This window comes from Oryctolagus cuniculus, chromosome 1 (assembly GCF_051225735.1).
Source record: "Oryctolagus cuniculus isolate XC-2025 breed Fujian yellow rabbit chromosome 1, ASM5122573v1, whole genome shotgun sequence".
Lineage (NCBI taxonomy): Eukaryota > Metazoa > Chordata > Mammalia > Lagomorpha > Leporidae > Oryctolagus > Oryctolagus cuniculus.
Genome location: NC_142867.1, coordinates 208,097,027 through 208,113,813, shown reverse-complemented (window position 1 = coordinate 208,113,813; position 16,787 = coordinate 208,097,027). Strand labels below are relative to the sequence as shown.

Below are 16,787 nucleotides of genomic sequence, written 5' to 3'. Positions count from 1 at the left end.
ACTAACTGTTGGAATTAAAAAGGAGAGAACGATCCAACATGGGAAGCGGGATACACAGCAGACTCACAGAACACCAGATGTCTTAAATAGCACTCTGGCCTCAGAATCAGCCCTTAAGGCATTCAGATCCAGCTAAAAGGCCCATGAGACATGAGAGTATTTCAAGCATGGAATGCCAAGACACTCTGGCCAAAAAAAAAAAAAAAAAAAAAAAACAACCCTAAATGAACGATCTCTGTGAGTGAGATCCCAGTGGAAAGAACGGGTCATCAAAGAAGGAGGTACCTTTCTCTGAAGGGAAGAGAGAACTTCCACTTTAACTATGGCCTTGTCTAAATTAGATCAGAGTTGGCGAACTCAAGAGGCTTCCATAGCCTTGGCAACTCATGGCAAGAGCCTCATGTGACTACTGACATCATAAATAAGAGTGTCAATTGTCAAATCAACAATAGGAGTCATTGTGCACTTACTCCCCATGTGGGATCTCTGTCCTTAATGTGATGTACTATGTGAATTAACAGTATAACTAGTACTCAAACAGTATTTTACACTTTATGTTCCTGTGTGGGTGCAAAGTGTTGAAATCTTTACTTAATATATACTAAATTTTCTTCTGTATATAAAGATAATTGAAAATGAATCTTGATGTGAATGGGATGGGAGAGGGAGCGGGAGATGGGATGGTTGTGGGTGGGAGGGAGGTTATGGGGGGAAAAAGCTGCTATAATCCAAAAGTTGTACTTTGGAAATTAATATTTAATAAATAAAAGTTAAAAGAAACAGTAATTTTAAAATCAAGTAATTTGTTAAGTCATTTAAAAGTCTGAAGCATAGAAATTTTAAAATATTATTTTCCTATATGATAAATAAGAATGGCTTTACCTGATACTTCCAGCCTCATATTTTCCAAAATCTGTATCCTTTCCTCGACCTTAGTGCTAAAATAAGTCAATATATCTATTCCCAAACTAAACAAAATGAAGTTCTAAGCCAAATATGAGTAGAACTCAGTTTGTTAGAGTTTCCACATACCACAAATTTTTGTTGCATCTTTCTCGCAGAAAAAGTTTCATTCATTCTATGGTGAATTTATGCTAAGGGATGTAAAATGCAGGCTTTACACATGTGTGATGTTTCAAAGTTGAGATTTTTGATGCAAACTGTACCATGGAATAGCCAATTCCAACTGAGTTTCCCAAAAAGATTAGTTCCAATTTAAGTTTTGGTAACTTCAGAAGCTAAATGCTTCAAGTGTACACAGTCACAAAACAAAAACAAAAACAAAAACAAAAAACAAACCACTTTAGTTTTGGTTATTCAGATTAAATATTGTGTATTCTGAACAAATGTTTTTATCAGTTCAGATTTTTAATCTTTAGAGAGACTGCAAAAAATTACACTTAAACTTTTTTTTTTTTTTTTTTTTTTTTTTTTTTTTAGAGATTTATCTATTTATTTGAATGTCAGAGGTCAGAGTGTTGTAGAGAGACCAGAGATGTAAGAAGCTAGGCCAAACTGATGCCAGGAACCAAGAACTCCATCCTGGTGTCTCCTGTGAGTGGCAGGGACCCAAGCACTTGCTTCCAAGGCACATTGTGGGGAGCAAGACTGGAAGCAGAATAGGAACTCCCACTATGGGATGCAGGTGTCTGACAGCTGCTTAACCCGCCACAGCACAACACGTGCCCATAGGCACACTTACTTTTTTTTTTTTTTTTTTTTTGACAGGCAGAGTGGACAGAGAGAGAGAGACAGAGAGAAAGGTCTTCCTTTGCCGTTGGTTCACCCTCCAATGGCCGCCACGGCCAGCGCACTGCGGCCGGCGCACCGCGCTGATCCGATGGCAGGAGCCAGGAGCCAGGTGCTTTTCCTGGTCTCCCATGGGGTGCAGGGCCCAAGCACCTGGGCCATCCTCCACTGCACTCCCTGGCCACAGCAGAGAGCTGGCCTGGAAGAGGGGCAACCGGGACAGAATCCGGCGCCCCAACCGGGACTAGAATCCGGTGTGCCGGCGCCGCTAGGCGGAGGATTAGCCTAGTGAGCCGCGGCGCCAGCCATTAAACTTTCAAAGAATGCATTCCAGGAACTGTAGCAACTGTACTCCAGAAGCTTCTCAACCAAGTGAGGACTCATTCACATTTAACCACAGGGCCAGCTCATTCACATCTTTTGGGTGTTTGCTCATATTATTAGTGAGGCTTTTCTTGACCACTCACACTAAAATTTCAACACCACTTTGTTTCTGATGGTTCCTAACTTCTGCCTTAACTTACTTTTTTCTTCTAATATGTTTTATCAATTTATCTGTTTTTATGGTCTGTTTCCCCAACTACATCAAACTATAAGTAAGCTGATCTGTTTGATTCACTGCTGTAACTGCAGCTCCTAGAAGACTACATAGCATATAGGACGCATTCAATAAATACTTATTGAATAACACTGAGTTATAAAGAGGCTTCACTAAATAGTATGAGCTCAATTTTAAAAAAACTAAAATGTACATATATATGCACTAATAGAATATTAAAGAGTATACAAATAAATATATATCTGTACCCACACTGAAAACATTGTAAAGAAACAGTAAAAACTTTACTGTTAATCTTTTGACATGAACTTATTTACCTCCTCCTTACAACTTAGTGATCCTTAATATCTGTAGAAAGGCATAATGCTGCTGAGCTTCCTGTGGACCCCTGATCAGTGCTATACTGTTTCACACAATTTCAAATCAAGAACTCAAGTACCCTTTGGTACCCTTTGGTATCAGATCTAAGACTGTTTAAGAAACCTTTAGACCTAAGCTATATTAAAAGAATTTATCTCAGCAGACAGTTGAGACTATTTGATCTCTTTCCCCTTCTGCTTAATTAGATTTTCCCCGCAAATTATAACAAAGACTTCATTTTTACCAGAAAAAGATGAATAAAACTGATGCTACCAAAGGATACTATGAAAGATGTTAGAAGTTACATTTCTTAAAATAACTCTTCTGGTTGCAAGCCAGACAGGATTCAAGATGGGCATACAGAGAAGTACAGTGTTTGCCTCTTCTTCCACCAAGATACTCCAAGTTCAGTGCCTAAGGAAGAACACCAGAGGCAGTAGGAGTGAAGTGGGAATGCAGTGGGAATCCGTAACAGGCATAGCAGAATAGAGGAAGAGGAGGAACAAAGCAGTATCTGAGGCCCAGAGTCGGGGGATTCCCTGTTTTGCAGGAGGGTAATTGGTGGAGCCTTTCTGCCTAGATCTATCACCTGGGCAATCCTACAAGGAGGATCTTGCACTCACAGAAAGTGAGAAGTAATCCCACAAAAACTAGGGGCTCCCAGACTTCAAAAGAGGAACCTGCAAGGTTCTCTCCCTGACTCCTCAGAGCAGGGATTGTGGCAGGGAGGTACCATCTTGAGACTGGAGAGCTCACAGGGGCCTTTCTTTGGAGGGGCCCAGGAGACATTCCTGCAGGTCATTCTGGGCCCCATAGGTACTATGAGCTTACTCTAAGCTGTGAATCACCTGGTTGCATCTGGCACAGTGAAGAGCTCATACCAGCTAACTCCAATATCCACCAACCCTGACTGTGGCCAGACGTGCTCCACCACAACCATCTTGGGTGTCACTCTAGACTCTTGGCCTACCCACAAATAGTGGCCAGGAGTCCCTGGTCCCACACAGCAGGCTCCTGGAGCTCAAATGGAACTCTGAGGCACCCCACCAAGCCCCAGAGGCACGTCTCCGGACATAAATCTTTCAATTTAAAAAAGCCATCCTCCAGAAGTGATAGAAAAAAGAGATCCCACAGAGCTGCAAAAATTGACGGAAACACAAGGTGATCAAGGAAGGTAATATAACTTCCAAGAAGGAACACAATAATGCATTAATACTGGGCTGTGAAGTAACAGACTGATGAAATGGGTGAAAAATAATTCAAAAGAATGATTGTAAGGTTACAGAGAAACAATTAAATGAAATTAGGAAATCAATTCATGACGTGAACAAAAAATTCAGCATAGAGATACTGAAAAAGAACCAAACAGATATATTAGAATGTCAAATAAAAAAATACTGTGGAGAGGCTTAATAAAAGATTTGATAAAGCAGAAGACAGAATATCCAACCCGGGAGACAGATCTTTTGAAATAAACAAACAAAAAAAAAAATGCAAAGAATTGATGCAAAGAATTGAAAACAGTGTTAGGGATCCATGGGATATCATCAAAAGCCAAAGGACATGAGTCTTAGGAGGTCTTTAAGGTATTGAAAGAAAGAATGGCTCACAAAACCTATTTAATAAAATAACAGCAGAAAATTTCCCCAATTAAAAGAAAGATTATGGACTTCCAAATACAGGAAGCGCTCAGAACCCAAAATAGGTATGATCAGAAGAAAACACCTATACCATGAAACACTATAGTTAAACTGTCAAAAAGAATACAGTAAAAATCTGCAAGAGAAAAATGGCAGATCAACTTAAAGAAATACCAATTAGACTGCATATTTTTTCAACAAAAACCTTACAGGCAAGGGAAGAAAGAAGAGATACAGTCCTGGTCTGAAGAGTATTTTGCCAAACCCAGTATACTTTATCCAGCAAAACTTTCATTCATAAATGAAGGTGAAATAAAGACCGTTCAAGACAGGCAAAACTGGAAAGAATTTGTCAACATCCAGCAAACTTTACAAATGACACTTAAGGATGTACCACATACAAAAACAGAGAAAGACTACCAGCATCATGACAGAACATGAAGGCAGAAGATTTCTTTGTAAAAGAAAAAAGACTCAAAAGAAGTACCAGGAATATTTATAGAAAAATGGCAGGATCAGGGTTGGCACTGTGGCGTAGAGGGTAAAGCTGCTGCCTCCAGTGCTGGCATCCCATTTGGCCAGTCCCAGCTGCTCCACTTCCCATCCAGCTCTCTGCTATGGCCTGGGAATGCAGCAAAAGACAGCCTAAGTCCTTGGGTCCCTGTACCCATGTGGAAGACCTGAAAGAAGCTTCTGGCTCTTTGCTTCTAATCAGCCTAGCTCCAGCCGATGCAGCCAATTGGGGAATGACCAGTGGATGGAAAACCTCTCTTTCTCTCTGCCTCTCCTTCTCCCTCTGTGTAACTTTTTTCAAAGAAATAAATAAATCCTTAAAAAAAAAAAAAAAAAAAAAGGAAAGAAAATGGCAGGATCAAGTCATTGCTTACCAATAACTGCATAACAATGAAAGACACAAAAAAATGTCACTATGTAATGATTGAAAGATCAATTCAACAAGAAGATATGACTATGATAAAGCAAATATTAATGGATCTAAAGGGAGACATAAGCTCCAATACAACAATAATGGGAGACTTCAACACCCCACTTTCATAAAGGGACAAATCAACCGGGGTGGGGGAGGGGAAGAAACAATAGAGCTAATCTACAGTATAGAACAAATGTAGCTAATAGATATCTACAGAACACTCTATCTCAAAGCTGAAAAATACAAGTCTATTCATCAGGGCATGGAACATCCTCTAGGAAGGATCATATATTAGGTTATAAAACAAGTCTCAAGAAATTTGAAAAACCTGAAATCATATATGTATCTTTTCTGAACACAATGGAATGCTGCTAGAAATTAAAAGCAAAATAAACTAGAAAATATACAAATAAACAACGTGATCCTGAATGAACAGTGGATCACAGAAGTCAAAAGGGAAATCCAAAAATTCCTTGAAATGAATGAAAATGAAAATACAACATATCAAAAAATATACGATACAGCAAAAACAGTGTTGAGAGGAAAGTTTATACCAAAAAGTACCTACATCAGAAAATTGGAAAGGTGTCAAGTAAATGAACAATGCATATCTAGGATCTAGAACGGTAAGAACAAACAAGCCAATGATTAGAAGGAAAAATATAATATAGAGAAGAAAAAAACAAGATAAAATAAAACAGATAAGTGATATGAGATGGTTTTTTGAAAAAATAAACAAAATTGATAAACCATTAGCTCAACTGATCAAGAAAAAAGGGGAGAAGACCCAAAGTAACAAAATCAAAGGGAGGTGTTACATCTGACACCACATATATACAAAGAATCATCAGGAATTATTACAAACAGCTATATATGAACTGGAAAACGTTGAAGAAATAGAAACATTTTTGGACTCACACAGTTTATTAAAATTGAGGCAATACAAAGGCACAGAAAACATGAATAGACCAATATCTAAGACTGAGATCCAGTCAGAGAAACAAAAGAAAAACCCACATCTGATCTCTTCACTGCTAAATTCTACCACATTTTAAAGGGAAAACTATCACCAACTTTCTCAAACTATTCAAAATACTTGAAAGGGAGGGAATCCTTCCAAACTCATTTTATGAGGGTAGCAATACCTTAATTCCAAAACCAAAGATACAATAAAAAACACAATTATAGACCAATATCTCAGATGAACATAGATAGAAAAGTCCTCAACAAAATATTAGCAAATCAAATACAATGTATCAAAAAAATCTTCCACCTGACCAAATGGGATTTAACACAGTGATGCAGGGATGGTTCAACATACACAAATCAATAAACATAATACATCGTATCAACAAAATGAAGGGTAAAAAATATGATTATCTCAATAGATGCAGAGAAAACATTTGATAACATACAACTTCCACTCTGGTTTTGGTTTGTTTTAAAATAAAGAGGTATTTATTTGAAATCAAGAGTTACAGAGAGAGAGAGAGAGAGAGAGAGAGAGAGAAATCTTTCGTGATCCTCCATCTACTGGTTCATTCTCCAAATGGCCCCAATAGCCTGGTCTGGGCAGGCCAAAGGCAGGAGCCAGGAGTTTCATTTTTATCTCCCACATGGATGCAGGGACCCAAGAGACTGGGCCATAATCTGCTGCTTTCCCAGGTGCACATGCAGGGAGCCAGGTTGGAAGTGGAGCAACCAGGACTGCACTTGGTACCCATTTGTACTGCCAGTATTACAGCTGGCAGCTTAACCCACTATGCCAGGACATTGGCCCCACAACATCCTTTTATGACAAACGAAACAAACAAAAAAACCCTCGAAAAAACTGGGTCTACAAGGAATATATCTCAACATAAGGCAATATATGAATATGCTAAATGGGAAAAATCCGGAAGCATCTGCAGTAAGATCCAGAACCAAAGATGACCATTCTCATCAGTATTATTCAGTGTAGTTCTGGAAGTCAGACTAAAGTCAGAGCCATTAGGCAAGAAAAAGAGATACAAATTAGAAATGAGGAAGTCAAATTATCCCTGTATAATACTTGCTGACGTGATCCTTTATATAGGGAAACCAAAAAGACTCCACTAAGAGACTATTATAACCCGGAGAATTTGACAAAGTTATGATATAAAATCAACACACAAAAATCAATGCAATTCTTACGTACCAACAATGTTCTGGCTGAGAAAGAAATTCTAAGATCATTCTCATTTACAATAGCTAATATTTAAGTGCCCTGGGATAAATTTAACCAAGGATGTGAAAGATCTCTACAATGAAAAGTTACAAAATATTAATAAAAAAATAGAAGACACAAAAAAATGGAAAAACCTCTTAGGTTCATAGATTTAAAAATTAATACCATCAAATGTCCATATTAACCAAAGCAATTTAGAGATTCAAAGCAATTCTAATGCAACCTCCAAGCAAGCACACTTTTTACAGAACTAGCAAAAACAATCCTAAAATTCATGTGGCAACACAAAAGATCTCAAACGCCAAAAAAAATCTTAAAACAATAAAAAAAAAAATGGAGGCATCACAATACCAGAATTCAAGACATACTACACAGAGCTGTTGTAATCAAAATACCCTGGCACAGGCACAGAAGTAGAGATGTATAACAATGAAACAGAATAGAAACCTCAGAAATTAACCCATATTTATAACCAACTAATCTTTCGTAAATAAGTAAAAATCATTCCCTTTAGAGTGGATAGTCTCTTAAACAAATGGTGTTGGGATAATTGGATTTCAAACAAGATTCTTACAGCCTATACAAAAACCAACTGAAAATGGATCAAAGATGCACACCTAAGACTTGAAACCATCAAATTATTACAGGAAAACATGAGAAAATTTCAACACATTGACCTAGGCACACATTTCTCAGATAAAACCCAGAAAGCACAGGAAATAAAAGCAAAAATGGTCAAATGGCATTTCAAAAAGCTAAGAAACCTCTGCAAAGGAAACAAACAATAAAGTCAAGAAACAACCAATAGAATAGGAGAAAAGATCTGTAAACTATGCAATGGATACAGGGTTAATTCCCAGAATATATAAAGAGCTCAAGAAACTCAACAATAAAACAAATAATGCAATTAAGAAATGGACAAAAAAAAAAAAAAAAAAAAAAAAAAAGAAAGAGAGAAGGAAATGGGCAAAGGATATGAACAGTCATTTTTAAGGGAAGAAATACAAATTTCTTCATGTGTCTTCATGAAAAATACTCAGCATCACTCGCTATCAGAGAAATGAAAATAAAACCACTATGAGATATCACCTCATTCCTGTTAGAATGACTATTATTTGAAAATTAAAAAATAACAAATGCTAGTGAAGTTGTTAAGAAAAAGGTACCCTAGTATACTGCTGGCAGAAATGCAAACAGGTACATCCATTATGCAAAACAGTATACAGATTCCTTGGAAAACCAAAAATAGATCTACCAGATGAGCTAGCTATCCCACTCCTGGGAATATATCCAAAGAAAATGAAAATGGTCTATGAAAGAAGTACCTGCACTCCTATGTTTATAACAGCTCAATTCACAATAGCAAAGATATGGGATCAACCTAAGATGTGCAACAACTTGATGCCAGAACAAAGAAAACATGGTATATACACATGATGGAATAGTACTCAACCACAAAAAATAAAACCCTGCCATTTTAAACAAAATGAATGCAACTGGAGATAATTACACTAAGTGTAATAAGCCAGACCTAGAAAGACAAATGCCACATGTTATCATATTTGTGAAAATTAATATATAGGATATAAAAATTATACACATGTCATTTTGTTTGGTATTTCATTATAAATATTGTTTCACTGAATCATACTAGGTAAATGACAATAAGCCCATCTGTCCCCACATATAATCATTGATTTCAAGAAAAATATAGTATGTATGTGTATTTATATAATGTGTACATTTGAAGTGAATTTGGCAAAATGTTAAAAAAAGTTGTAAAGTACATAAAAATAACCATCATTTTGTATTATGCAAAATTTTGATTTTTAAACCCTCACACACGTAGCTTAACCCAACATAAGTCTTACTTTTCAGCGGTGTTTTTAAGACCTGATAATTCGTCTTCTAGAGCCCTTAGTTCATTCTCCTTGATTCTCAGCTCATCTTGAACATCTTTGAGTTCTTTAAACTTCATTAAAATGGAAGCTGCCTGGGATCGGGCACCTGATAAAGACAAATTCAAATAGGCCTTTGATATTAAATTGCTACAGTATTTATTCAACAAAAAATGTCATTACAGAATGACTCTGGAAAAGATTCAACAGCTTTTTAAAATACATGTATTTGAAAGAGACAGAGACGGAGAGAAAACTGGCATTTTCCACCTTCTGGTTCATTCACCAATGCTCACAGCAGCCAAGCCTGGGCAAGGATCAAGTCAGGAGCCCAGAACTCTAAACAGGTCTTCTACATAGACAGCAGGAACTCAGAACAATCATCTGCTGGCTGCCAAGATGCACATTTGCAGGAAGCTGGAATTGGAAGTGGAGCCAGGACTTGAACCCAGGCACTCTGATATGGGATGTAGGCATTCCAATCAGCCTCCTAACTTCTACACCAAATGCTTGCTCCAAAAGCTTGCTTTAGTGAGCTTATGAAGCTTCCAAATTCATTACATCATTTGAACCTTAGGGCATACATAATTAGCAACAGTTTTAAGTAGATGTGGTAGATTATTCAGAATAACTACCGCCTTGTTTCCTGGGTCCTTCCCTTTGTGGAGTATTTTTTGTCTCAGTGACACTGGGCTTGGCCATATGATTTGCTCTGGCCAATGAAATGGAAAATGTATTTCTTCTAAAGTTAAGTTTTAAGAAGCAGTACATAATTCACTATTTGCTTTCCCTTTGCCATGAAACAGGATGTTAAAGAGCCTATTTCTCCTTTAGACAATGAACAACTAATGTGCAGTATCATAATTATGGAATAAACTTGTGTTGTAAGCTACTAAGATTTGAGGGTTGTTTTATAGCATATCATACCTTAGCCCGAACTGATACAGCACAGCAAGCAGATTAAGCTGATTTCACATTATAAGCAACTATAATCAGCTAGCAGCAATAGGCTTAACTAGTGTGTTGACAAGGAAGCTGTAGGTTAAATGGGAGATTTGTCAACATCAGTTATCTATGCTATTATAAGCATTTTGTTAACAAGATAAGGATTTGCTTATATGTCACGCTTTAAGTAGAAACTTTTAAAGCATCCAAATCAATGAACTCTAAAAAGTGTCTTCTTTTTCAGATACTTTAAAGTATTTTGTTTCTTGTTATTTATAGATGCTAGTCATTTTACAGTGTACTGGGTAATCTGACATTTGACCATTAGAATTCATTTAATGGGTTATTATTGTTTTGTCCTAGAAAGACAAGAAGTCACTTGACATCTCAAAAGGCTTTACATAGTCTGCTGACTTAAGAAGTACAAACTCGGAAACTGAACACCCTGGATTCAAGTTTTGAGCTGTACCATTTATCAAGTTATTTAATCTCTCTATACCTTCCACTACCCTACTTTGGAGATGAAAATAACATGTACCTCACAATTGTTATTAACAAGTAAAGGAGTTCATTATTTAAAGACCACAGAACACAGCTAAATTTATAGAACAAATGTTGTATTATCTGCATTATCTAATTACCCATTAACAATTTATAGTTATTGAGCACATGAAATGTAACTCATGCAAGTGAGTAAATTCCCTAAAATTTCACATAGTTTAATTTAATTAACTGAATTCAGTGTGAAGGGCCACATGTGGCTACCTTATTGGACAATGCAGTATAAGAATACCATCAGGTACATGGGTAAGTAAATTTCAGGGTTTGAATCACTTGACATGGATCTGCAAACTCCATGTGGCATGTATTAGAAGAATATTGAGGCCAGCACAGTGGCGTAGTGGGTAAAAGCCACGCCTGCAGTGCCAGCATCCCATAATGGCACCAGTTTGAGTTCTAGCTGCTCCACTTCTGATCCAGCTCTCTGCTATGGCCTGGGAAAGCAGAAGATGGCCCAAGTCCTGGGGCCCCTCCAACCTGTGTGTGAGACCCAGAAGAAGCTCCTGACTTCGGCAGCTCCAGCCATTGTAACCAACTGGGGAATGAACTAGCAGATGGAAGACCTCTCTCACTCTCTTTCTCTGTGTTTAACGCTCTCAGAAAATAAATAAATCTTTAAAAAAAGAAAAAAAAGAAGAATGTGATCACTAATAATTCCTTTCTTATGGCATTCAGGCACCACCTCAAGACCAGATTTAATTTTTTGTTTTACTTTGGATACAAGCAGTACTACCAGTGGCGTATGTACAAGTTAAACATGTTAACCTTCCTGAAGAAGTATATTCCTGAAGAATAGTCACGTTAAACATATATTTAAAAGACTTCATTTCCCAGTGATTAAAATATCCTGATTGAGTATAAAACAAAAATAAACAAGAACAGATCTGAGATAAATAAAAGCAGCTACAGGACTTGATAAGCTGATTCTGAGCTCCTTGAGAGTTATGCCAATGCATAAGCTTTCAGTAGTATTATGCACCTGTCACATGGTATGTACTTAAAAGCTAAAATTAATTCTTACATTTACATGAAGGTTTTGGAAATAAGTATCTGATCCTAGGTATAATACCACCTGGACAGTCGTATTGGTTCTAACTAAAGACTAGCAATAAAACTTTCAATTACATCATCCAAACCCACTATTCCCTACTTATTTACTACACAGAATTGTGAACACAAAACAATGTAAAACTTACCTCCACTCAATGTCCCATGAGGATCAAATACATCACCTCCTAGAGTTACAGTTCTAGTCATTATCCTTTTATCAAAGGCCACTTTTTTGGCATTATCCATATTATCACAAACAAATGTTGTTCCAAAGACAAATTCCATTGCTTTCTGAAGTTCTGGTTTGTACTCAACCAGGGAAAGAGCCACATGAACATTGTTAGGGCCAACCTATGGGAAAATAAGATAGGCTTTAGTACATATAACCTCCTTTCCTTCCAGTTATTAGTCCTTTCTGTAGAATTTAAAATTTTCAAAAAACAAAACTTTCAGGTTTAAACACTGAAAGATCAGTTTCTAAGTAAATGATTTATTTAAGGTACAAAGCATTAGGGGACTTTCTATTAAGAACAAGCCAAAAACAATTCTCTAAATCCAAAATGGACTATTTGGACATAATCTTCTTAAAGAAAGTGTAGTAATTTACAAATGTACACAATTATATTGAATATTTTATTTTAATTATTAGGAATTTAATTGTTCAACAATGAATACCTTTTCTTTCTAAACATGCTAGAAGCAGCCAATTATGAGATATCAAAAGATGAAATAACTGAGAGGAAAAAATAAAAATTCCCTTCATCTTCTTTTTAATTCAACTGCCTCTTTTTTTTTTATATAAAGTCTTCCTCTGTTTACATTTTTAGAGAAACTAAGCATCTCTTAAGTTGCTTAGTAACAGCAACAGAAATCCCGACTGAGGTAAATCCATATAACATATGCTCAGCATTATTATTTTACACAGCAGTTACCATTAAACAGGTCTCGTTAACCAATACAAGTGGAAGTATGTCTGCTGTTACAACTAGAGCATCTCTAACCGAAAACTCTGAAATGCTCCATCATCTGAAACTTTTTGAGCACTGACATGCCACAAGTTGAAAACTACATAGAATAAAACACTTATCTAATTCACAAAATTATTAAAAAATATTATACACAATTACCTTCATGTTATGTATCTGTCATATATGAAGCCTAAATTAATTTCAAGTTTACACTTGGATCTCTTCCTCAAGATAGTTCATAATGTATATGCAAATATTCCCAAATCCGAAATGTAACAGAACTCAAAACACTTCTGATTCCAAACATTTCAATTTACCTTCTAACACTGAGCCTTGAACGATGGCTGAATTAAATTCTTGAGCCTTCTTGACCCAAACATAATTTTTCAAGTAAAAGAAGTATCAATCAAAAACACTCATTTTGATTACTTTGCTTTCATCCTCTCTGTTCTAATGGTATACTTTGCAAGATAACTGTATTTGAAACCATTTTTACTAAAAGCTTCTCAATTTTATTAAGAACAGTGGCTATCCACTTGGTATCTTAATTACATATGTTATTTAGAGGTTTCATAGAACTGTCTTTTCAACTCAAGCAACTGAAGAAGTACTTGGTCAGTAACAAACTGATACGGCTGCTGAATGTTACAATTAGCTTCATGGTTTTACCCAGTATTACACAATCATGATAGCTCTCTAAATATCTTTTGCTAATAGCAAGTATACTACTTTAGATTCACTGCAGCAGTTGGCTGGAATCCCAATCACCTGCTACGTACTGTCCATAAGCTCAACAACAATCTTAGGAACCCTCAGAAAACATCTCTATAATACTAATGGATGCACTGCAGATGATTTAAATGTGCATGGCACAAAAAAACTAGATAATTCCTGGGTATTTATCTTTAGTGGAAATTCTATTCAGAAATCAGAAATGAATATTTTTGTTTTTGCCTGGGAAAGTAGAAGATGGCCCAAGTCCTTGCTTGGGGAAACCTGGAGAAATCTCCTGGCTCCTGGCTTTGGATCAGCTCAGCTGAGGATGGAAGACCTCTCTATCTCACTCTCTCTGCCTCCCCTTCAATGTAACTCTCTCAAATAAATTAATAAATCTTTAAAAAAAAAAAAAAACTATTTCAAATTCAAAAAATAAGAATTTAATCAACACATACAGATTAAGCATTCTGCTATATTAATTTCATATGTAAATATATACACATACATATTATTTTTACTTATTTTTATTATTTGAAAGGCAGAGAGACAGGCGAGATCTTCCACCCACTAGCTCACTCCCCAAATACCCGCAACAGGCAGGGCCAGGCCAAAGCTAGGTGCTCAATCCATGTCTTCCATGTGGGTGGCAGAGACCCAATTACTTGAACAATCATCTGCTGCTTTCTCAGGATGCATATTAGCAGGAAGCTGGATAGGATGTGGAATGCTAGCATTCAAACTAGGTACTCAGATATGGGATGAGGGTGCCTTAATGGCTGGGTCAAACACATCTCCCACCTCTGTTATTTTTTTGAAAGCAGAGGTGGGTATTTTAATATCAAATACAAGGGACTATCATTTGAAAGACATGGGGCCAGCACTGTGGTGCAGTGGGTAAAGCCACTGCCTGCAGTTCCAGCATCATATGGGCACTGGTTTGAGTCCCTGCTGCTCTACTTCCCATCCTGCTCACTGCTATGGCCTGGGAAAGCAGTAGAAGATGGCCCAAGTCCTTGGGCCCCTACATGGGAGACCTGGAAGAAGCTCCTGGCTCCAGATCAGTTCAGCTTGGGTGCTGGGGCCACTTGGGGAATGAACCAGTGGATGGAAGACCTCTCTCTTTCTGCCTCTGCCTCTCTGTAACTCTGCCTTTCAAATAAATAAATCTTTAAAAAAAAATTTAAAAGACATTGCAATACTATTCTTTGGGAGGCCTAGTCTTCCAATATTTTTATTGTTGTCTAATTGCACATGGGTGAACTATTTTTTGTATGTTAATTTTTTAAAGAATGGTAATTTTGTGATTCTGTATATGATTATGTGCTCCTCGAATTAACAACTTCTAACAACTACAAAAAGAATAAACAAGACTTACAAGATTCTGAGCAACCTTCAGAGTTTCTGGAGCAATACATCTAGCTGAAATTTTATTGAGTGGAATTATAGTGTATCGACGCTTCAATTCTCCTTTTTCTAGTAGCTTTTTTCCAGTAACCTAAAACACACATTTAAAACTAAAATTTAGTGACAGAAAATATTGAAATGGAAAGAGTGAAAGTTTAGGAATCTGTAACTGAACAACTGTTTATGCCTTCTACCTTAGACAAGCAAAAATTTAAGATTATGGGATATTCCTCAGTCAACTAAGGCACTTGGAATATTCGATAAGTAACAAATCAACACAGATTTATTACACTATGGATAAATCTAGAGAATACAATGCCAAGTGATGTAAGCCACACACTTAACATGCAATATGTTAAAAGAAAAAAAAAGAAAACATTGATTATCAAAATAAAACAAAGAGTAGAACAGTAGTTTATCAGGGTGGAGAGGGGAGGAAATGCATAGAAGTCAGTCACAGATCAAATGGCAGTTAGGATGAAATCTAAAGATGTAATATACAGCATGAGGACTATAGTTAATGATAATGTATACTGAAAATTTGCTAAGAGAATATATTTTAGGAGTTCTTACTATACACACAAGAGGCATATATGTGTAAGGTTATCATCCTTGTGCATCTGACTTACAGGAATCATTTCACTATGTATAAGTATCAAAGCATCATGGTGTACATCTTAAATGTACACATCAAAAAATTAAATATTGGGATGTAAATTTGACAATGACTACATAGAATGTATGTAAGAAATAGGAGCATCCTACAGAAGGATAAAAAGTTAGAATTTATAAAGTACAGCTAGGGGCCGGCGCTGTGGCACGGCAGGTTAATGCCCTGGCCTGAAGCGCCAGCATCCCATATGGGCACCGGTTCAAGGCCCGGCTGTTCCACTTCCAATCCAGCTCTCTGCTATGGCCTGGGAAAGCAGTACAAGATGGCCCAAGTCCTTGGGCCCCTGCAGCCGCGTGGGACACCCGGAGGCTCCTGGCTGCTGGTTGCTGGCTTCGGATCGACACAGATCCGGCTGTTCCGGCCAATTGGGAAGCGAACCATCGGATGGGATACACCCCCATCTCTGCCTCTCCTCTCTCTATGTAACTCGGACTTGCAAATAAATAAATAAATCTCTCTTAAAAAAAAAAAAAAAAAGCACAGATAAATCTAATGATACACTGATGGGAGGACTGACACGCAAAGCAGATCATTTATTCCCAGATTATTTTAACAAATTTAAATAGATGTAAACTTGCACAGAAAAACAAAGTGTCTATGCATGAAAATAGCCATTCTTAGTTTCTGAGTGAGTTTAAGACTTCCTTTGGAATATAGTTATCAAAAAGTTATTGTGTGGGGCTGGTGTGGTAGCACTGTAGGTTGGGCCAATGATTGTAACTACAGCATCCAAAATCAGAGTGCCAGTTTGAGTCCCAGCTATTCTACTTCTGATCCAGCATGTCTACTGTGCCTGAAAAGGCCATAGAGGATGGTCCAATGCAGTGGAAGAAGCCCAGGTACTTGGGCCACTGCCACCCTTGTGGGAGACCAAGATGGGGTTACCAGCTCCTGGCTTTGGCCTGGACTGGACCTAGCTGTTGTAGTCTTTTGGAGAGTCAACCAGGGTATGGACAATCTCTCTGTCTCTCCCTCACGCCTTTCAAATAAACAAATAAATGTTTAAAAACCAGTCATTATGGGAGAATTAGATTTAGTTCTTTGCTCCTGGATTGGCCCAGCACAGTCCGATACAGTTGTTGCAGGCATTGAGGAGTGAACCAGAGGGTGAGGAAAGAGCTCTCTCACT

The 16,787-nt window shown here is 37.2% G+C and overlaps 1 protein-coding gene across 2 annotated transcripts in view; it reads right to left on the bottom strand.

The window, feature by feature from the left end:
* SMC2 (structural maintenance of chromosomes 2) overlaps window positions 1-16,787 on the bottom strand; it is a 79,257-nt gene that overhangs the window by 36,969 nt on the left and 25,501 nt on the right. For both annotated transcript variants that reach the window (XM_051843475.3, XM_051843481.3), the window contains 3 exons: window positions 14,957-15,076; window positions 12,043-12,247; window positions 9,314-9,449 (listed from right to left, as the gene is read on the bottom strand). In XM_051843475.3, coding sequence (XP_051699435.1) covers window positions 9,314-9,449; window positions 12,043-12,247; window positions 14,957-15,076 — 461 coding nt within the window. The remainder of the gene's footprint in view (window positions 1-9,313; window positions 9,450-12,042; window positions 12,248-14,956; window positions 15,077-16,787) is intronic.